The sequence below is a fragment of the Eptatretus burgeri genome, chromosome 5 (assembly GCF_056783735.1).
Source record: "Eptatretus burgeri isolate ZD-2024b chromosome 5, Ebu_testis_v1, whole genome shotgun sequence".
Classification (NCBI taxonomy): Eukaryota; Metazoa; Chordata; class Myxini; order Myxiniformes; family Myxinidae; genus Eptatretus; species Eptatretus burgeri.
This window is the reverse complement of record NC_140965.1, coordinates 91,727,929-91,750,753: the sequence shown is the minus strand read 5'-3', so window position 1 is coordinate 91,750,753 and position 22,825 is coordinate 91,727,929. Positions and strand designations below refer to the sequence as shown.

Below are 22,825 nucleotides of genomic sequence, written 5' to 3'. Positions count from 1 at the left end.
TCACTTAAACAATTCTAGTCATCAGATCCGGATCTTCACCAAAATCTAATCAGTTAGTTCTTGTCACACACCCAACCTGTCCACCAAATTTCATCTGAATCCGTCCACAACTTTTTGAGATATCCTGCACACAAAAAAACAAACAAGCAGTCATAGACTGGTACTTACAAAATCGTCAACTTGACCTCTGACCTTGTCTAATAAAAGCTGTCTCCAGAGAAGGTAGCAACGCAAACCAGAAGTTTCTACAATGATTCTGTACCAAACCATCAAAAATCGTAACATCGACCGAAGCAAAAATCTCCATTTCTCCACGCAATTATTTTATATTATTTTATCAAAGTCACAAAACCGTAATATTCGGCCATCCACCAACAATCTTTACATAATCCGACGGCTCAGCGAGTCAGGCATGCGACGATAACCTTTATTGGGATAAAAATGACTTTTAAACACCATCTTTATCGAAAACACCGTCAGCGCGCACACGGACAACCTTAACGCGACTCAACGACGTGTCTGCTCGAGCGCACTGCATCATGGGACGACCCGTGACGCGTCGAGTGAAATAGTTTTTATACAATCTTAAAACGTCTCCAAAACATCCGATTTTTACCAGAATTTCGACAACCGAGTTTTAAGCGTCCGAAGCGATCGCAAAAACCGAAGACAAAATTAAAATCGAAGTTAAAACGAACTCGTAACGTCGAGCGAAGCAAAAATACTCCATTTCTCCACATGAATTTACGGAATTATGTTTGACCTCACTGTGACCTTGACCTTTGACCAAAATCTAATCAGTGCGAGCCATCACCCTCCTGAATCACGTGGTGTAATTTGACATTGGTAGCTTCTTCCGTTCTCGAGTTATCGTGCCTACAAACAAACAAACAAACAAACAAACACACAAACAAACAAACAGAAACGGAAGTGATCAATATACTTACGACATCTTTAGATTTCTTAAGTAACAAACAAACAAACAGAAAGGGGTGAAAACAGTAACCTCCGATCTTGGATGGCGGAGGTTAACAGAATTCCAAAATATCATATTTGTAATAGAATCCAGCCAATTTATAATTATTTAAAATTGGAAAGAGAAGCATCAACAACTGACATTGTGAAGGTAAAAATCACAAACACGAATCAGGATAATATTGTACACATGAAAAATTAGAGAATCAATGAAGTTGCATTCCACGTTTTTTTTTTTTTTTGGGGGGGGGGGAGGGTTCCAAATACAAACAGCCTTAGCAATTCTCAATTGTTGAAAATACTCGTTTAACCACACACCAGAAAAGGTTACGTCCATTTGCATGGTACAAAATTAACCAAAATTAGATCAAACGGCTCGCATAAAAACGAACAAACGAGGACAGCACTCGGAATAGCGCATACCTCTGCAAGGCTGAACAGTTTGGGTTTTGTATCCCAATAATAGGCCAGATATGAATCTGGACCTGAACCAAAATCTAATCAGCTTGTTCTGGTCACCTAATCCACTCATCCACCAAATTTGTCACATCTTTTTCAAAATTGTGTGATGTGTGATGCGTGTGCGTGTGTATATATATACATATATATATATATATATATACATATATATATATATATATATACATATATACATATATATATACACATATATATATACACATATATATATACACACATATATACATACACACACATATATATATATATATATATATATATATATATATATATATATATATATATATATATACGGATCTGGAAACCATTTGCATTCAACATACAGATGTCCCAAAAGTCAGTTATGTCATTAAGTATGTGTGTAGTCGGATCCCCTTCCTTTTGTCTAGTGGGAGAATCAAAGGCGTGCGTTGTGATTTCTTTTAGTTAGGTTATTACAACGAACAAGTCATCTGACAACCATCCCATCTGCATGACCCCTTGGCCCATCACGATCCACCACCAACCAGCTGCCTTCTCGCACCCTGACGTGCCAAGGCAAGATCTCGCGGTTCCGGTTTCTCGGCTCCCACAAATGTTGTAACTCTTTCACGATGACCTTTGCAACATTGAAACTGTTGCTCGTCAAGTATGAACCCGCGTGGAAGAGTGTCTGGGGTTTCCCGGCAGGGGACAAGGCCCCGCCCCAGAAGGGTGAGCCGTAGGACCCTGTCCAATCAAAGGCAGACAGCGAGGTGTGTTTCACCAAGGGCCCCTACCCGTTGAGGGAGGTTAAAAAAAATCCCCGAGCACTCTATGAGAGCAGAGTTTTGGTGGATTTTTGCTGTTACGAAGGGGTTACGAAGGGGTGGTAACAGTGGTTGTTACGAGGGCTGAGCAGAAGGTCGTCGAGGCGGCGAACGTGTCTCTGCTGGCCCTCCACAAGGAAGGAAAGAGCGACCCCGACCGCCCTCTGTGGACCCCGGCCATTCACCATCCGAGCTCCGCCACGAACCTAGAGTCCCACACATGCGACTGGGGACCAAACTAGCGACCATTGTCAAGTGCCGCATCGCGGAGTACCCCCTTCCTCCGACGGTCAGGTACCCATCCGAACTCTGACCCCCAGCTTGTCACTCTCCACGGCTGCGAGGGTCCAATAAAGAACTCTGGGTTTCTTTTCATTTGTGTGTGTGTTTGCGTGTGGGCCCGAATTTAAGTAGAACTGAATCAGTGTTTTTCGATCATTGTAAATATTCCTTGCTTGCATATTCGCATTAAGTCTTGCTTTGTGTCTTCATTTACTGTAAAGAAATAATCACAGAAATGTTCCCAGTCCATTTCCGTCCCTTCTTGCATTGGTCAAGCATGGTTCGGATCGAATTTTAGGCTGGTTTTTATACCCGATAATCCGTTCATTCCAGCCGGCACGGTCTTGGCAGTTTCCACTCGGCTGCACCCGAACCAGAGTTGGTCGGCGGTAGTTGGGACTCTACCGCAGTCGGTTCGAGCAAGACGTGCCGAGGGTGTGGTTTCCCCGGTAGTCAAAATTGCGTAGTTAATTCGCTAAATTGGTTGTAGATAAATAAACCCTACGCGGTTGAAATATTGGTGACCACGGTCGGTTCAATGACCCGCCGGCTCGCGAAGTTATCCGAGCGACGACCTACAATTCCGGAGAGTCTGGTGGGGATAGACGTAACCTCCCCCACCTAACGGTTGTTCTCGCCACCGGACCTCAACAATATATATGTATATGTATATATGTATATATGTATATATATATATATATATATATGTATATGTATGTGTGTATATGTATGTATATATATATATATATATATATATATATATATATATATATATATATATATATATATATATGTATGTATATGTGTATATGTGTGTATATGTATGTATATATGTATATATGTATATATATATATATATACATATATATATATATATATATATATATATATATATATATATATATATATATATATATATATATATATATATATATATATATATATATATATATATATATATATATATATATACTGAACAAAAATATAAACGCACCAAGCGATTGTTACTATTTTACCTCGAACTCATTAATACTAAATCTTCACAACAATTTGGTTATAGAATCCATGACAATTGAGCATTAAATTTCAAAGAGTTCCTTGAGAATTCTGGCGACAGTCTTTGCGCTACAACAGCCGACACAACCGAGGTGTCACTGTCAGAGTTCACACAGTCAGTAGCGGGTGTTGGCCTCCCTCAAGCTTGGCCTCCCTCAAGCGGTTACGCACCGTGTGGGCTGAAATGCGCCTGTTATGCAGCCCGACAGTCTCATCGGCAGTCCTCGTGGCCGGTCGGAGTCGATCCCGGAGATGTTGCAGCCTCATGTGACGATCCTGACCGGCGGTGGTCACACGTGGTCGCCGGGCATGTGGGCGGTTCACGGTGCTTCCAGTCTCTCTGAGGCGCGTTCTCAGGCGGCTAATGGTGGAGTGGTGGACATTGAAGTGTGCTGCAATGGCCCGTACTGACGTCCCAGCATTCAGCATGCCAATGGCGCGCTCCCTCAAGATTTGTGACATCTGTGGCATGTTGACATTTGGCACCAGTCCACATTTTGGGGAGGCCTTTTATAGGGCAAGCTATAGGGAGTGTTTGTGTCCTGGTCACGCTCACTGACCATCACTCTGTCAAGCCCCATGGTGCTCATGGGAAGGATTACTCAACGTGTGAGTCCACACACTCAGAGTGGTCAATTTCAATGGGAATATCTGTCTTGAGCAAAACAAAGGAACCATTGCTCAAACATATCATCGGTTTGACCATTTTCCCATAATGGCAATCTTGACTTAGATATTTAGGTTGGTGCGTTTATATTTTTGTTCAGTATATATATATATATATATATATATATATATATATATATATATATATATTGTATTTAGCCTGGTGTTGGCATGGTGGTTAGGTTAGCAGCTTGGGATCCAAAAGGTCCTGAGTTCAAGCCCCGTTTTCCACTTGAATTAATACACACCAGGAGGTTGACTGAGCCTGTCATCCTTCCGAGGTCAGCGAAGTGAGTACCAGTGAACTGGGCCCGGTGTATGCCCCGGTTAAAATAGGTGTACCATATCCCTGTGTCGTAAGAGGCGACCAGGGTTGCGTCAGGAAGGGCATCCGGCATAAAACATGTGCCAAATCACTATGCGGATCATTCGGATGATCCGCTGTGGCGACCCTTAACGGGAGCATATGAAAGAAGAAGATATATATATATATGTATATATATATATATATATATATATATATATATATATATATATATATATATATATATATATATATATATATATATATATATATATATATTGTATTTGGCCCCATCGCTCTATGGTGAAGAATAAGATGAAAAAAATTATTGGATGCAGATCTACATTAAAATCTAATAAAGTTGTTCTTCTCACACACCCAGCATGTCCACCAAATTGAGATATCCTGCTCACAAACAGAGGTGAAAACATAACCTCCATCCACTTTCGGTGGTGAAAGTAAACATGGTAGCGGGGGAAAAAAAAAAGAGAACTTGATTCCGAAATAAAAAATCTTTAAATTGGGGGAAAAAAAATTTAAAAAAACAAATATTTCAAGCATTTTTTTTTCAAAAGTGCTTTCTTTATTACTTTCAACATGCAAACAACAACAACAACAACAACAAAAAGAAAGCAACTGGTCTTGTTGGGATATTCACAAACCAAATGTCCCTCACCTGGTTCCTTCTTCACGCTCAGGGTTTATGAGCCTGTATATTTCATCAAGATTTGAAAGATCATCAGACTGAAGTTGTACAGCCCCGTTGGTACCAGACAGGAAGTGCACACGTGCCAAAGCGCCTTCTCCCAGACCATCAAGCACAATCTGTACTTCAAGCACAATACGCAAGCGTTGACGTTCCCATTCTTCACGTTGCTGCTGTTCTCTCCGGACAGATTTGCGTTGCTCCTTCTCAACCTGCACACACACAACCAACCAGAAAGAGAAATAAACAAACACACGGTCTCCTTTGTGTAGCAATGACATGCAGGATTCACATTGAACATTATGTCATAGGGAGAGGGACCCCTTTTAATTCACTCTCAAAACAGCCCCCCCACACCCTCCCCAAAAAAGGGGTAATTGCCCTGGGTGCTCACCTGGTAGTGAATGGATAACATAACCAAGGAAGCACTGGTAGGTGTGGTTGACCTACAAAATTTGCAACAGAGAAGAAAGTAAATACCGATTTTGGTTGGGAAAACACCTGATTTTTTGATGCAGTGAACAAACTTCGGTACATCACAGGTGATGAAGGTTGCGAACAAGTTTCATCTACATTATATGTATAGTTTCTGAGAAGAAAGCAAATACATAATTTGGGGTGAAACTCACCGTAGACCCACGAGATCACGATTTTTTTTTAATGCCGTGAACAAACTTTGGTACATCATGGGTGATGAAGGTTGTGGTCAAGTTTCATTGGAATTGCATGTCGTTTCCAAGTCGAAAGCAAATACCAATTTTGGGGTGGGGGGGGGGGACTCCCCGTAAGCCCTCTTCCAGCCAGATTTTTTTTTTATGCCGTCAACAAATTGTTACGTACCATATATTATCCATATGTATGTACAGTTTGGGTTTTGTATCCCAACTAATCCACCAAGTTTTGTCACATCTTTTTCAACGCGATATCACATCATTTTTTCTTTTTTCTTGAAACTGCTCCACGCGATGGAAAAGTCGGCCCGGATTTTGGTACGTACCTGGTTATGAAGGTTGTGATGAAGTTTCATTGAAATTGTGTGTATAGTTTCAGAGAAGAAGTTGCATATATTTGTGGATGGACGGACGGAGAGAAAACGCGCCATCCCATATGCTCCCTGGAACTACGTTCCAGGTGAGCTAAAGATCATTGCTGCCAAACCATGTGACCTATAACATCATAGGTGGATCACGTTTTGTTCCTCATGGATAGGCGATCATACCTGTAAAAGTTTTGCCTTGATCTGTTCAGCCATTTCGGAGATTTTTTTTTAAAGGTTATTATGTTTAAAAAAAGAATATGGCTGCCGAAGCACGAGACCAATGACATCAATTTTTTTCCCCCATATAATTTAGCCCTAGAAGACCCTCAATAAATTTCATACTGATCGGATAAAAGCGTTCGACGTATGCAATGATGACAATAAATAACGATGACGCCATCAAAATAAATAAATAAATAAAATCACACTTATTTCACATGGGGAGTACTTGACATATGCCAAGTTTCAATTTTTTCCATGGAGAGGTTTCAGAGATATGGTGGTCCAAAGTTTTTCCTTTGTTCCAACATGGCTGCCATATCACATAACCTGTGCCATACCACATTACCCTTAAATGCATATTTAGTGGTGGTGTACCGAGAGGCGCCTACTACCGAGGGGCAGACTTTGCTCGGTCTCTGATCAAACCCAGTCTGTAGCCGGGGTCTATATCCCAAACTGGTAAGGCCCAGGTGTACTTTGGTATCGTGATCTGAGGCGCGTGACCCAAGACCTGCGCCGAACTAGCCAGCGTTATAACCCCTGAGACGGCAGTGCTGTTAAGTGCCACCGGAATCTTCAACAATAGCATCACATTTGTATCCCAAAGCCACGTTGATACTGACGAATGATGCACATCCATCCATGTTTGAGCACACTGCTTGTGCAACACCGCAAAAGGTTTCAGAAACACGGGAAAGAAACCTACATCGGGTCGAGGTAAGTATAACACGTGCATACTCGTACACAGTCCAGAACTGCATATAAAAGATTGACAACATAATGTTGCATATTTTGTCCACAAAGTAGTGGCTCATGAAGAAGCAATGTCACAGAGAGAAGGCAATACACCGACAGTTGAGCAACACATGAAATCAACAAGGGGATGAACAAACATGAGAGATAAGAAGGAGCAACCTGCATTTGATTGGGAGATGTAAAGGTGAGGAGGAGGAGGATATATTTATCATATATGTAAATGCTATATATTGTTGCGGACCCGGGGGTCGGGGATGAGAATACCACGGGGGGCGGTGGGGGGGAAGGGGGGATGGAGAGGGGGAGCCACATCGGGTTCCCACCAAACTCTCCGGAATCGCAGGCCGTCGCACACAAATAACTTCATGACGCAGCGGGTCGCTAATCGACCGTGAACGCCAATAAATTGACTACGTGACTTTGGGTGCTCAGTCAAATAAACAGTTTACCTAATGGTCACATGATCAAATTACCGGGGGGCACGCCCTCGGTACGCCATGTTCAAACCGGATCACCTGACTGGATCAGATGCAGCAGAGCGTAACTGCCAAGGACGTACCGGCTATAAAAACAGATCGTTTGGGGATAATGTCCTGGCTCGGCTAGGATACGGACCATGCTGGACCAATGAAGGAAAAGACGAAAACGAGCTGGGAACATTTCTACACAAGCATTTATTTACAAGTAAGGGAGGAAAGTTATGTGGCACAGTAATTTGGGTTTATTGGTATGTACAGCAGGGGTAGCAAGGAATTTGTGGGGTGCGACAAAAGGGCAAGCAATTTACAAAAGCAGACTTATCCCATTATCGCTTCTCCAATCTTAACTTATGCTACGACAGGTGCCAACACACACACACACACACACACACACACACACACACACACACACACACACACACACACACACACACACACACACACACACACACACACACACACACACACACACACACACACACACACACACACACACACACACACACACACACACACACACACGCACGGCCAGCAACGGGCAGAGGCAACGAAGGGCCGAGGCAACGAAGAGCCAGCGACGGGCAGAGGCAACGAAGAGCCAGCGACGGGCAGAGGCAACGAAGAGCCAGCGACGGGCAGATGCCCGTTTAATTTAGATTTTAAAAGATTAAAAAAATTTCAAAAACGTAGATTAAAAAATTAATCTGGATTCGGATATGTTGAATAAAGTGATAAATAAATGAAACTCTTTTCTTCCATGAAAATGTATATGAAGCGATTTTATTACAGGGTCAGTCCAAAATCCCATGAGCTTTTTTATATCTGTACAAGATTTGATTATACCATCTACCAGGATGAGCCATAATCCCCAGGAGTAATAACATATTAGAGTAGTACAACAATTATAAAACCTCCTTTGATATGGAGTGCAGCCTCATGATGTCAGGTCAGGTCAGGTATGGGAGCATGTGCCAGAACAGCGCGTCGCTGCGTCCACTTTCCGCCGGTACTCCAGGGGCCTCCGTCCGGCCATCCCCCAGGCAGATGCCAGGCCCATCCCCATCTCCTTGAGATGATGGTCAACCTGCTGCAACCATGAGGCACGTGGTCGGCCCACTGGCCTCCTCCACTCATGAGACTCCCTCGCTGAGAGAATCTGGTGAGCAGGATCAGCGTCAGGAAAACGAGCCACATGTCCATACAGCCGCAGCTGACGCTCACGGACTATGCAGGTAACAAATCTCATCCGAGTCTCTCTCAGCAACCGCTCGTTGGACACAAAATCCGACCAGCGATAGCCAAGGATTCTCCGAAGAGACCTGGTACCAAAGGAATTAAGTCTCCGTCTCAGATCCTGGTCAAAGTCCAAGTCTCGCACCCATAGAGCAAGACTGGAAGTACTAAGGACCTGAAGACTCGGACTTTCGTCCTCCCGCACAGGTACCGGCAGCGCCACACCCCATGATCCAGTGAATCCATGACTCCCCAGGCCCGACCCAGACGTCTATTGACCTCCGGCTCACAACCTGCGGAGACATGAATATCACTGCCAAGGTAAGTGAATCTATCCACGACCTCAACATCCTCACCACAAACAGACACAGACAGGACAGCAGCATCCAAGATGTCACCGAAAGCCTGGATCTTTGTTTTGACCCAAGAAATCCGTAATCCCAACGGCTCCGACTCCTCATTCAGCACCTCGAGGGCCCCCAAGAGGATGTCTAAAGTCTCCGCAAAGATGACTGCATCATCTGCAAAATCAAGGTCCGAGATCTTGACATTGCCAAACGATGCACCGCAACTTGATCTCTCCGACATCCTCCCAAAATCCAGTCCATACAAGTGCTGAAAAGTGTGGGCAAGTACACATCCCTGACGAACTCCAGTAACAACTGGAAATAAGTCAGAGGCGGTACCACCACACTTCACAGCACTCTCAGTACCAGAGTAGAGTTCAGACATCAGATCGATCAGTTTCGGTGGCACCCCACGAAGACCAAGAATCCTCCAGAGGACATCCCGATTCACTGAATCGAACGCTTTACAGAGATCAACATAGGCTGCAAGCAGCCCCTGCCGAAACTCTCGTCTGCGTTCAGTGAGGACACGAAGAGCAAGGATACGGTCAATCGTTGACCTCTTTGGTGTAAAGCCTGACTGCTCTGGACGCTGGTGCTCAAGCAGATGGTGGCGAACCCTATCAAGAATTATCCGAGCAAAGACCTTGCCCGGCACTGAGAGCAGCGTCACCCCTCGGTAGTTGTTGCAGTCTTGGCGATCACCCTTCCCTTTCCAGAGAGGGACAACAAGGCCCCTCTTCCAGTCAGTTGGGATGATGCCTGTGTTCCAGGCAGAGCACAAAACTGCATGCAACGACGCGAGTGCAGCATTTCCACCAGCCTTGAGAAGTTCAGCATGGATGCCACAGATCCCTGGAGCTTTGCCCCGTTTCAACTGGTTCACCGCAGCCCGTGTTTCCACAAGCGATGGTGGACCACAGTTGATTCGAGGGTCAGCAACAGGGATTGTAACACCCTTGACGTCCAACTCGACAGTTGGGGGATCAGCCTGGTACAACCACTCAAAGTAACCGGCCCAGCGGGCCTTCACTTCAGACTCCTCTGTCAAGAGCCTACCACTCTCTGCTCGAACTGCAGTGCTCCGAGGGATGGGCTTGGATGAACGTAATGCGCGATTCCCCTGTAAGCGGACGAGAATCACCTGTCCACAGGTGCTGTGCTACCCACTCACAGACTCCTCGCACATAGGCCTCCTTGTCCACCCTCAGTGCACGTACAGTTTTACGCCTCAGCTCCCTGAACAGCTCAGCTCTGCCATTCAGCCTGGCCCTGCGACTCTGGTCAATGGTATCCAGTGTCCCTTGAGAGACAAAATTCTTCTTTGCCCTGCGGTGAACTCCAAGGAATCCACCGGCAACATCAAGGACGGTGGTCTTGAAGGTGCTCCACAACTCTTCAGGACCCCCCAAAGCACCCAGACCCCCCCAAGTGTCCACTCAGCCTGTTCGCAAACTCCTCAGCTACTCTCTCATCCCTGAGCTTGGCAACATCCAGCCTAGGCTGGGATGGTACCATTCTCCAGGATTTAAGATGCAGCTTTAGAGTTGCTACAACAAGCCTGTGGTCAGTATTGAGGAACTGAGCACTCCGGTAGACCCTGCAGTTCTGGATCATCCTCCAACGACCGCCAACGAGGACATGGTCAATCTCCTTTGCCACACCGCCGGCGTTGGAATACCAAGTCCAGCGATGAGCTTGTGGGCGCTGAAACCATGAGCCAGCCATCTCCCTAAGTCCATGACTTCTTGCAAAGTCAAGGAACTTAGTGCTATTCTGGTTCGTAGTTCCTGACCCATGGGGACCAACACACACCTCATAACCATCCCTATCAGTTCCAGTCGATGCATTGAAATCCCCCAAGACTAGAAGTGTATCTCGTCTGGGGCACTGATCAACCACAGACTCGAGTGTGGCGTAGAATGCATCCTTCACGGTAAGATCACTCGCCTCAGTCGGAGCATAAATAGAGACCAGGGAAATGACACCTAAGGAGTGACGAATCCTTAATCTCATAATACGCTCGTTGACCGGTGTTACCTCAATTATCATTGGGGTCAGCTTATTGACACAGCTACAGCAACTCCTTGGGTATGGTAACCATCAGAGCGACCAGACCAATAGTAGGTGTAACCACCCACCATTATCTCGCCGCAATCCGGTCTCCGAACCTCAGAGAGAGCTGCAATCCCGATGTCCAAACGCTTGAGCTCAGATGATAACAGAGACAGGTGATCATCCTCTCTTAGGGATAGGACATTCCAGGCACCCACCCGAAGGGACCGCCTCAGGTTAACCCAAGGAGACCGCCGTCTGGTGGACGACACCTCAGCACCACTCCGACACACTCTCCCGCAATCTGACCCAGGGATGTTACCCCGTGGTTTCCCTCCTATCAAAGATTGGGGTTCCCGAAGGCTTTGCCCCAATCCCATCATCCGGTGAGCTGCCCTGCGAAGGGAAGCTGCACAGGAGGTACTCCCACGGAGTGGGTTTTCAGATTTTTTAGCGTTTTTGCGTTTTGCGGAATGAAGCGTTTTACGGTGGCTGGAGTGCAAATCCTGCCACCAACCTCCTAATAAGAAATAACCCAACTGCAGGAGGACGTCCGCAGACACAGTTGGGCACTAGATATGGATGGCCGTTGGCTCACAAGGAGCTCCTCCGCCCTTTGACAGGTTTTGTTTTTAATCCTGCTGGGTGTCCATATCCAAACACCCTCCTCACCAGAAAACCTGGTGGGGGAGACGGTTTAGTCGCCGACAACCCGACCATGGAACAGGTTAGTACAGGTTTACATGGTACCTGTAGCAGGTCACAGATCGAACCTGACCTGACAATATGATGTCCTGACGCTTCATTCCGTCCTGAATATGATGTCCTGACGCAAAATATGATGTCCTGACGACAATATGATGTCCTGACGCAAAATACCACATGTTATGGTGCCAGATGCAACCTGAATGCATTGTTTAAGTTCATCAACAGATGACATGCGATGTTCTGCAACCTTAGCTTTGATGTACCCCTAGAGTTAAAACCGTGTCCGGGGACTTATGACTTACCCTGCAGAATAAGCTAGATATGGGAAATGTACTCGTACTGACTAGGCACTTGGTTTTGGAGAAGACCCTTCCTCAAAGCATCGTGGATCATCAGCAGCATGATGCAGATAACATCATGATCCAAACAAACACTGGAAAAACGTTGTTCTGGTTATACATCGTTCAGGTAAACATTTCATTCTTCTTGTCTCTCACAGGTGATGACACGCAACACTGACATTCCAAAGCAGTCGGTAATGGCCGACACAGGCCACACAAGCACCAGTCCGCGGCTTGCCCGACTAGCTTTGAGGCGATTCCTTGGATCGTCGATGGTCTCTGGCTCTATATCATGGTCACCGTTTGAACTTTCTTCATAACCGACAGTCAATTCTGTGTCAGAATATTCCGGTTCAAAGGAAGAGGGTTGAATTTCAGGAGCAATGTGGACGGAGAGATCGGGGTTTACGGGTATTGCTTTACATGCATCTGGATCTGGAAATGCCTGACATCAAGCACAGGTGACGTAGTGCGTGCTGATTTGTTGATAAACTCCAGGATGGCGACTGACGGAGCTGCCAAAACGGTGGCGAATTTGAAGTTATTTGGGGGAATATCTATCTTGTATGATCGAAATCGAAATCAGTTATTAATGTGCAACATATTTGATTTCTTATAGTTCAAAGGAAACAAATTTATCATTATCTTGGTACAGACACATTTTCAGCAAAGTATCCCTTTAAGTTTGATCAGAGTGGGGGAGAGGGGATTGGCATGACCTTTCCCTATCCCAATTACTAAAATTAAATTTTAAATGCAAAAAATAAAAATTAATTGAGAAGATACTCATGAAATGAAAATCTGAGAACCTTCTCCCCATGTCCATTGTCTTACCTTCCTCACTCAGTCTTTCAAAACCTCATGCACATCCACAATGTCTTCTATACTCACTGATTCTTTCCCATATTGTTCCTCCCCAGGCCAGTGTTTCTCGTGTTTGTATTATTCCTCTTTTACTCCTTGTGTACATCCACAACCCCCTTCTCCACCTCCCCAACCCCCCCCCCCCCAATAACCTCCAATAGTTTGTGAACCTGTCACTCGTCAAGGAGCCTAGACCCTTGTATTCAAACATTACATTTAATGCATTCCTAATTAATGGTGATTATAATAGTCTAAAAACATCAACGGTTGACATAGCGACAAATTCACGATCCAGTCACACGTGGATACAAAGTGGTTTTGATTTCTCCTCGCATGGAACACAGAACTCAGTTAACATCAGGGGAGGTTTTATCGAATGAGGATAACTCTCATGTCTATTATTGGATCGTTTGTGGTTTTCAAGGACAGTTTGGCTGCACCTTTTAGATTTTCTTTTTCTTTTGCACATTCCTCAAATGCCAAGAAGCCTTTGCAGTCGCAACATATGATCCTATCAAAGACAACACAAAGCACTCATCCTGGTTTGTCCAATTTCCTCACCAATTTTTTTTTAACTCTCAAGAGAGATGATTGCATGTTGTTTTCATTAATCTGGAGATGATAATCTGATGATAATCTAACGTCCATTGGGATAAGTAAATTTCTGGTATTGCTAAGAGGGCATCCAAGCGAGTTGGACGTCTTTATCAAGCGCAGAGGTTATTACCTCTGATGCTGTTTTGTACCTCTATGGAGTACTGTTGCCACATTTGGGCTGGAGCACCAGCCTGCCACTTGTCTTCACATAATAGGCACCAGAAACGCAGAGTTAACCTGGATGATTCAGAGAGAGGTTAAATTATTGAACCGCTCTATAACCGTAGGTTACTTGCAACTGTTAGTTTGTTATACAGATATATTCATGGCAAATGTTCTGCTGGACTTTGTAACTTGGTTCTTCCTGTATGAGTCATTGGACACAAGACTCAGTTTGCCATCTCTACACACCCATGCACTATAGCTGATCCAAAGTGCAGAACAAAAGTTTTAACCTTTGAAGGTAGTTTTAACCCTTGTGCTGTCTCAATTTGGAATTCACTACCTGTAACGTGCTTCCCATTATCATACGATCAACACAGCTTTAAGAGGAATAGCGATTCCTATTTCTTATATCTTTGAGGTTACATCACATTTCACCTGACTTTTACTTCCTGTGTCTTGGATGTTTTTCTCACCATATTAATCTTTCTATTATTTTGTTTTGCTTTATCCTCATCTTTATCTAACCTTCCTTTAGCACCTTACCGAGAGTGGCTTTACGCCTTGTTTGGGGGGGTGGGGGTTCCATAAAAACACGAAATATATATATATATATATATATATATATATATATATATATATATATATATATATATATATATATATATGTCATGGCTAAAAATATTGGTGCCCTCGCAATTTTTTCAAATAATACACCATTTCTTCCAGAAAATTGTTGAAATTTAAAAATGTTTGGTATCCACATATGTATTTCTTTGGTTTGCAGTGGAACAAACAAAAAAAGCTGAAAAAAAAAATACTAAATTTTAGCTTATTCCACACAAAAAATCCTAAAATGGCCCAGACAATATTATTGGCACCTTTTAGAAGTTGTGAGAAATAATTCGATTTCAAGAAGGTGATTCTACTTAATTTTGGAATTGAACTCACCTGTGGTGGTGAGTTGCTTGTGCTTGCAATATATTGTTGCGAATTCGCGCCCGCCGGCGTGCGAACGGCCACGTAACTCGAATCGCGGCACGTCACCCACCGGACGGACAATTCTGTCGTGACCCTCTCGGACTATCGCCGGGAGCGAGTCACGGGTGGGCCTTTCGGCCTCACCACGATCGTGCCAATCGGCTCCCCGCGTGGGATAGGGTTGTTCGCCAAATTCGACCTACCTAAGTACCCACGCGGAGGGTAGACCGGGCGATCGCACCTCGCCGCAGGTCGACTCCGGACACGGGCCACTTAAGCGACCCGTTCCGTCCTATCGGGATAACCGAGCGGTGTTATCGTCGGCCTCGACGGTTCCGATTAATTATCGGGCGTATTAAGCCCACGACCAACCCTTTACGTGAAGCAAGATGGAGACTCAATTGAAGAAAAGACGAAGCGAAACGGGAAAAACAGTTCAACATAATGCACATTTATTCTGCGGCACACGGAGAGCACACATATACAATTACAACAATTATGCACATATATCAAATGCTACAAAAGAAACACAACAATGCAGATCTACGAGCGACTACGCAAGCACACGGCAACACTTACACAGTTTTACTTTACAGACGGTGCCAACAACACATTTACTCAAAAGCAAAAGAAAAGGGCCACCCTCAAAGACAAGGGGGCAGACGGGGCCTAGGGGCCGCGAGACCGGGTGGATCCTACCCGTGTCTTTGTGATGAGCCGCAAATGTGGCGGCGCAGCGGTGCCCCGACTCCGCGCTCCTTCGTGGGTTTCGTTGGCACTGCTTGGAGTGGGGTGGGAATGGGCCCCCCCCCTTTTAGCACTATCTCAGCGTGGGGGGTGAGGGAAGGGGGAATTGTTAATGCTCTGGGGAAAGAGGATAGCTGACTTGCTTGGGTCCCGCGACGAGCGACTCCACTGCGAGCTCGTCGCCGACCGCCGTCTTCCTTGCCTCGGACCCGAGCTATCCGGTCTCCTCCGCAATTCTCCTCAGCCGACTGCAGCAAACCACCTGTACGCGCTCCAGGCTTCTGCTCTCTGCAGCTCCCCGACAGACTCCGAACCCCGACAGACTGCGAGCTCCGACAGACTTCTCTCCAGACCCGACTTGACTCTTCTCAAACTCGCCTTGACTCTTCTCCAACTGACTCAATTCGCCCCGCGCTCGGCGCTTTATAGTTCGGCAGGAGAACCCATATGCAAATTTCTGGATCGGAAAGAGCTCGGGGGTGGAGCCACGCTCGCCCATTGGACGGAGAAAAAGGGGCGTGAGTCTCCCCTGATCCTCGAATTTGCATATCCCGATTCTACTCCGGCGCGCCTGGAGGCGGGGCCAAACCGCCCCGCGCTTGCTGATTGGACGGATCAGAAGTGGGCGTGTATCATTCCTGATCCGAATTCTCCTCGGAAAGGCCGCACTTTGCACCCGTGGCTCGGCGCGCGTCCCGCACGAAGCCAGGACAGCCTGACGCTCGGTGCCCACAAGCGGTGCGGGAATGGCCGCAGAAGGAGAGGTGAAGGTGGTGGAGGGTTTATTGTGGTGGTTTATGGCCATGGCGACGTTTGGAATGGCGGTGATGCGATGTTTGCGGGAGGGAGTTGTGAAGGTAAAGGTCATGGCTGTTGGCGTTGCGGTTGTTGTGAAGCGGCGTTGCGGTTGGTGGTTGTTGTGTGATAGCGGTTGAGACGTGGTTGGTTCAAAATAAAGATAGAACAGAAAAACGACTATCTCAAAGGGTCGCAGCCCGAATGAATAACATTTATTCCCTCTAAACAACGGGTTTGGGGCTAACTACACATGTACTTACAGAGATATCTCACCTACGGGACCTGAATGGTGGTTTGCGAATTTCCTCAACCGCAACAATATATTAAAAAAAAAGAAAAAAAAGAAATCGCTCGTTCAACAAGTCTGCATCGAGAAAAGGAGTCGGTCTACTGTTTTGTGTCACTGTCTCACAATGAGCATGAAGAAAAAAAGAAAACCAGAGAATTGTCTGTGGAGGTCGGACACAAGATTGTAGCCAAGCATGGACAATCTCAAGGCTACAAGTCCATCTCCAGAGACCTTGATATTCCTGTATCCACCGTACGCAATGTTATCAGGAAGTTTAAAAATCATGGCACTGTCGCCAACCTCCCTGGACATGGCTGCAAGATAAAACTTGATCGAAGATCGCAGCGAAGGATTGTTTGAATGGTGGAGAAAGCACCTCCATCAACAGCCAAACAGATTCAAGCTGTCCTTCAGACACAAGGTACGACAGTTTCAACTCGCACCATCTGTCGCCAACTCCATGAAAGGGGGTTCTATGGTAGGAGACCGAGGAGGACCCCACTGCTGAGAGACACATGTAAGAAAGCCCGACTGGAGTTTGCCAAACACCTGTGGAGGGGTGGGGGCAGGTATTGTGGGTGATTATTGTGGTGGGATAGTGGAAGTGGGCTGTGGGATGGGGGCGGGTATTGTGGAAGGGGGGGGGAGAAGTTGGGGTAGTAGTGGGCATTGTGGAGGAGGGGTTGTAGATGGTGGTTTATTTGATTTGGAGAAATTTGTATTGATAAATAATAATCAATCATTTTTCAGTTCCTCTTGTAGTTACTGTCAGGCAATGGCAGCATGTAATTGATTCACCGCACAAATTGTCCGTGTATATGTGCCGGTAGCTGGGTAGAGATGGTCTTAAAGTTTTGAGTGATGGCTGTTTCTTTGGCTTAATTGTGGAGATGGCATCCTCTCTCAATTGTGGTGGATAATCACAATATAGAGCCATCTCTGTTGTTTCATAACAGTGCTCTTTAACATGTTCCGAACACAAAAGCAAACATTTTCTCGGTCCGATCCACACGTGGGTATTTCGGACAAACCTCGTCCAATTTCTGGCAAACTTAGGGTGTTTCGTCCATTGGTGAAGCACAAAACCACCTCTCTTCATATTACTATACAAACCACCAAGGACAAATCAACTCAGCATATTTGTAAAAATTTGAAAATCATTCGCCTTTCGAGTTACATCGTTTCGAGTGTTGAGGTGGGGGGGTCACCGGAGTGTTGAGGTGGGGGTCACCGGAGTGTTGAGGTGGGGATCACCGGAGTGCAACCCGTAAGCAATATGGAATCGTGAAGAAGAAGAAGATTAAGACGAAGAAGAAGAAGATTTGGTCACAATTGCAAAATTACCTACTTTACAAATCGGAAATCAGGAAAAGACATCATATCTGTTTTGTAATGCATCAAGGGATAGAGTAGCATTGAGGTGGTCTGAGCGTTTGGGTTCCTTTGTCAAGACAAGAACGAGCACATCAATCATAGTGTCATGCACAAATCCCAAACCACAGTGATCATTAACTCTCATACACAGCACACCACTTAGTCAAGAAGCTAAAGAAATAAGAACAAGGACAAAAGGAAAGGTCATGGTAATGTGCTGTTCCTAACTCTAGGGACGACTAACTTTGGCCATTTTAAGGAGGGGCAGGGATGTGAAATTGTTCAGTTAATTTCATCTCATTTCCAATTAATTCGCAAGTTATTCCAAGTACTGCCCTTTCATATCTGTGGACAGAATGATAACCTATTATACACCCAAAGTCCAAAAGCACTTGCTTTCGATTCAGTTTATATTCTGGTATATGAGGATATTGGTTGTAACCAAATAAGGGAAAATACTGAAAATAATAAGCAACAGTTCATGTGGTCACCACAATAAGTGTTCAGATAAGACGACATGAAAAGGCGATAAAATATGTGTTCAAGATAATAGTGCAAGGATTCAAGATCACCTCTTCATTGAGGGCAGTGAAGGTCTTTAGGAGGTCCCTTGCAAACTCCAACTTGTTAATCACCTCTTCATATTTCATAACAGCATCCTGGAAGGAGGAAAGAAAAAAAACATCCTTGAACATGCAGCTATTACCGCCACCACAGAAGGTGGTTATGTTTTCACCCATTTGTTTGTTTGTTTGTGTGCAGGATATCTCAAAAGGTTGTGAACAGATTCGGATGAAACTTGGTGGGCAGGTTGGGTGTGTGACAAGGACGAATCGATTCGATTTCGGAGAAGATCCAAATCCAGATCTGGATACGAGTGTTTTTTTTAACCTTTAAAGTGATTCTTCACCATTAAGAGATGGCGCCAAAACGATACAGAGCATGATATCTCAAAAATGTATTGGGCCCGATATACATTCCACAAGATCAGGCATTGCTTGGCGGAGGTATTCGCTCTACCGAGTGCCTTTCTAGTTAACGTTATTTCTTTTTCCGATTACAGGTATGCATCTCGCCTAGGTTAGAATCCCGACCCAGCAATAAACTGTCATCCTGGTGTTTCACAGGCAGGGTGATTCATCAATGTGTGTGGCGTCCCTCAGATGGATGTTAAACATGGTGCACTGCCTGCTAGCATTAGTTCGTAGACATTTTTTTTTTATCTCAGTGTTCTTTGTGAAGAATAGACGAGCTATCACCGGCACCATGAACAAAATACAAAATCCTGCCTAGACTACGGGTAGCAAGTGGTCTGGTCTTCGTGGAGGTTCCTCGACACCAGGTTGCACTGCTTGCTATCGCAGTGTGTGGCTGTCTGAGCAGCAGCTTCCGCACTATAAACAAAGTGACCAAGTAGTTTGCCCGTTCCATGTGAATGGCCTTCTTCGGATACGAAGGGCAACCAGCACAATACACGAATGGACGGGAGTAAGAACTAACAATATGGAAAACAAATATTGCGAGAATATGTACCAAGGTACAAAAACTACCTGTTGATCTTGGTTCAGAGTGTGCCCTTTGTCAATACGTTCCCGATAGTTGTCAAGCTTGCCCTGCACGCAGATATCCGACAAATCAGTTGTTACACCAACAATATAAACAACACGTTGTTCAGTACTCAGTTACAAATTGGATTATCATTCAAAATGAAGTCGTGTTGACACAATAGAAATACATAGTCAGTCAAGCAGTTTATACTTATTGTAATGTCCGGATGCAGATCCGGCCTATCAGTGGGATACCGAGTGTCGTTCTAGTTGTAGCTTCATTTTCAAGTCTCTCCATTTAAAAAGCTCTAAGATGGAAGCAACATGGAGAGTTCTGTTAGTAGTTGATATCCATAGCTTACAATCCCACCTGTGATGGTGTTGTGTTTAGGTTAACATCAAAACAATCTCGAGCATGTAGTTGGATCCTTAAAATGCTTTCTCGACAACCAGGTAGGGCCTGTCGAAGCTAAGTGGAAGCCACCCTGTTCCAATGCTTGTATTTAAATAACAGTAAATAAACACAAATATGAGTAAACTAGCCTTCTTGAAACCCTCACAGTCAGTTAAAGCATTGAAAAATCTATTTTAAAAAATGTATATTTTAATGACCGTCAGATGTCAGGATCCTAAGATTCATGTACGTGAAATGCTATCAGCTGAAAAAGCAGTCATATTTCCAGTTTCATTTTTAGATTTTCAAATGTTGTTTAATTTATCTGATATTCATCATTGGAACTTGGTTTTTAAAAGTTTATTTCAACAGAAAGAGTGAACTTTCCTTTCCAGAACATAAGTTACAGTTTGGAAATCGATTAAAAATTGGCTGAGTGGCATGTGATAGTGAAATTTATCCTAGTTTCACTTTGAATGCCTATTCAGGGATGAAAAAAATAAAAGTGCCCATGCTATTCTGTGAAGTGTGCTTAAAGTGGCTGAGATGAGGCTCATTTTACCAACAATAATCATATTATCTAATTTTACAAACATTATAGACATATTTTGATTCAATACCACTCACTGACCACGCGTTTCAAAATTTCAAATTTGTCCGCCATTACGCGACAATCAATATTATACACAATACAATTTTACCTGAATCAATGGATTTGAAATCTCTTACCCCAAATTATACATTTCTGTCATGACCTTCTTTGCAGGAAAAATACAGGTTTGCCTCAATCTCCCTCAACAGTTAAAGGGAGATTTTTTTATTGTCCGCCATTACGTGACGATTATGGAATTCTGGAATTATTGCTGAAATATTGAGGTGAGTGAATGTTTTAATATAAGTATTTGGACATTAAAATAGATAAAATAGATGAATCAGACTGACTTCACAAGTCTATGAGCAATAATGATCAAATATTTATCTGACAACCATTTGGAGGGAAGAAAATTTAATTTTTTATTCATGTCCATCGAGAAATATGAAAATTTGCCAAAATTTGATACTATCGTGTCGCGACATCCTGGCCTAACAAGTGGAACGGATTTTCAAAGTAAGTGTCCATGATATTTAAATGTTTATCAGTCTGGTTCCTTTCCTAAGTTGTGTTTGTCTGAATTGATAAACTGTTTTTTGCCTTGTGTTCCATATATGCTCCAGTTTATGGAATAGTTAATGATTTGATAATTTCATGAAGTTCATTTTTGATAATTTTTGGTCAGTTTTGGAACGAAGTGGCTCCCACTCAGCTGCGACAGGTCGTAGTGAGAAGATTTTGAATTGTTATAAAGAGGAAAATAATATCCAAGTGAATGTTCAGAAACGTGTTACATGTGCAGCGATAGAAACAAAATTCTCAAAAATTCACCCATTTAGATCGAAAATTTATTCAAAACATTAAGATCAGTTCGATAACAACTGACGAACAAGGGAGAGACTTTGCTTCTAAAACGTGCACTGGAGTGTTGAGGTGGGGGAAACTCGAGTGTTGAGGTGGGGGTGCACCAGAGTGTTGAGGTGGGGGGGGCGCCGGAGTGGCGAGGTGGGGGGGCACCGGAGTGTCGGGGGCGGGGGCACCGGAGTGTCGAGGTCGGGGGCACCGGAGTGTCGAGGTCGGGGGGCACCGGAGTGTCGAGGTCGGGGGGCACCGGAGTGTCGAGGTCGGGGGCACCGGAGTGTCGAGGTCGGGGGGCACCGGAGTGTCGAGGTCGGGGGGCACCGGAGTGTCGAGGTCGGGGGCACCGGAGTGTCGAGGTCGGGGGGCACCGGAGTGTCGAGGTCGGGGGGCACCGGAGTCTCGAGGTCGGGGGGCACCGGAGTGTCGGGGTCGGGGGGCACCGGAGTGTAGAGGTGGGGGGCACCGGAGTGTCAAGGTGGGGGCACCGGAGTGTAGAGGTTGGGGGCACCGGAGTGTAGAGGTGGGGGCACCGGAGTGTCGAGGTGCAGGGGGCACCGGAGTGTCGAGGTGGGGGGCACCGGAGTGTCGAGGTGGGGGGGCACCGGAGTGTTGAAGTGGGGGGCACCGGAGTGTTGAAGTGGGGGGCACCGGAGTGTTGAAGTGGGGGGCACCGGAGTGTTGAGGTGGGGGAGGGGAGGCACCGGAGTGTTGAGGTGGGGGGGGGAGGGAGGCACCGGAGTGTCGAGGTGGGGGGCACCGGAGTGTCGAGGTGGGGGGCACCGGAGTGTCGAGGTGGGGGCACCGGAGTGTCGAGGTGGGGGGCACCGGAGTGTCGAGGTGGGGGGCACCGGAGTGTCGAGGTCGGGGGCACCGGAGTGTCGAGGTCGGGGGCACCGGAGTGTCGAGGTGGGGGAGGGGAGGCACCGGAGTGTCGAGGTGGGGGAGGGGGCACCGGAGTGTCGAGGTGGGGGGAGGGGAGGCACCGGAGTGTCGAGGTCGGGGGGCACCGGAGTGTCGAGGTCGGGGGGCACCGGAGTGTCGAGGTCGGGGGCACCGGAGTGTCGAGGTCGGGGGCACCGGAGTGTCGAGGTCGGGGGGCACCGGAGTGTCGAGGTGGGGGGCACCGGAGTGTCGAGGTGGGGGGCACCGGAGTGTCGAGGTGGGGGGCACCGGAGTGTCGAG

At 45.6% G+C, this 22,825-nt stretch overlaps 1 protein-coding gene across 7 annotated transcripts in view; it reads right to left on the bottom strand.

The window, feature by feature from the left end:
* The window catches only part of LOC147026950 (caprin-1-like), a 163,423-nt gene that overhangs the window by 65,095 nt on the left and 75,503 nt on the right, over positions 1–22,825 (bottom strand). For all 7 annotated transcript variants that reach the window (XM_085882893.1, XM_085882891.1, XM_085882896.1 and 4 more), the window contains exons 2-4: positions 19,800–19,862; positions 18,822–18,908; positions 5,228–5,469 (exon numbers count right to left, since the gene is read on the bottom strand). In XM_085882893.1, coding sequence (XP_085739019.1) covers positions 5,228–5,469; positions 18,822–18,908; positions 19,800–19,862 — 392 coding nt within the window. The remainder of the gene's footprint in view (positions 1–5,227; positions 5,470–18,821; positions 18,909–19,799; positions 19,863–22,825) is intronic.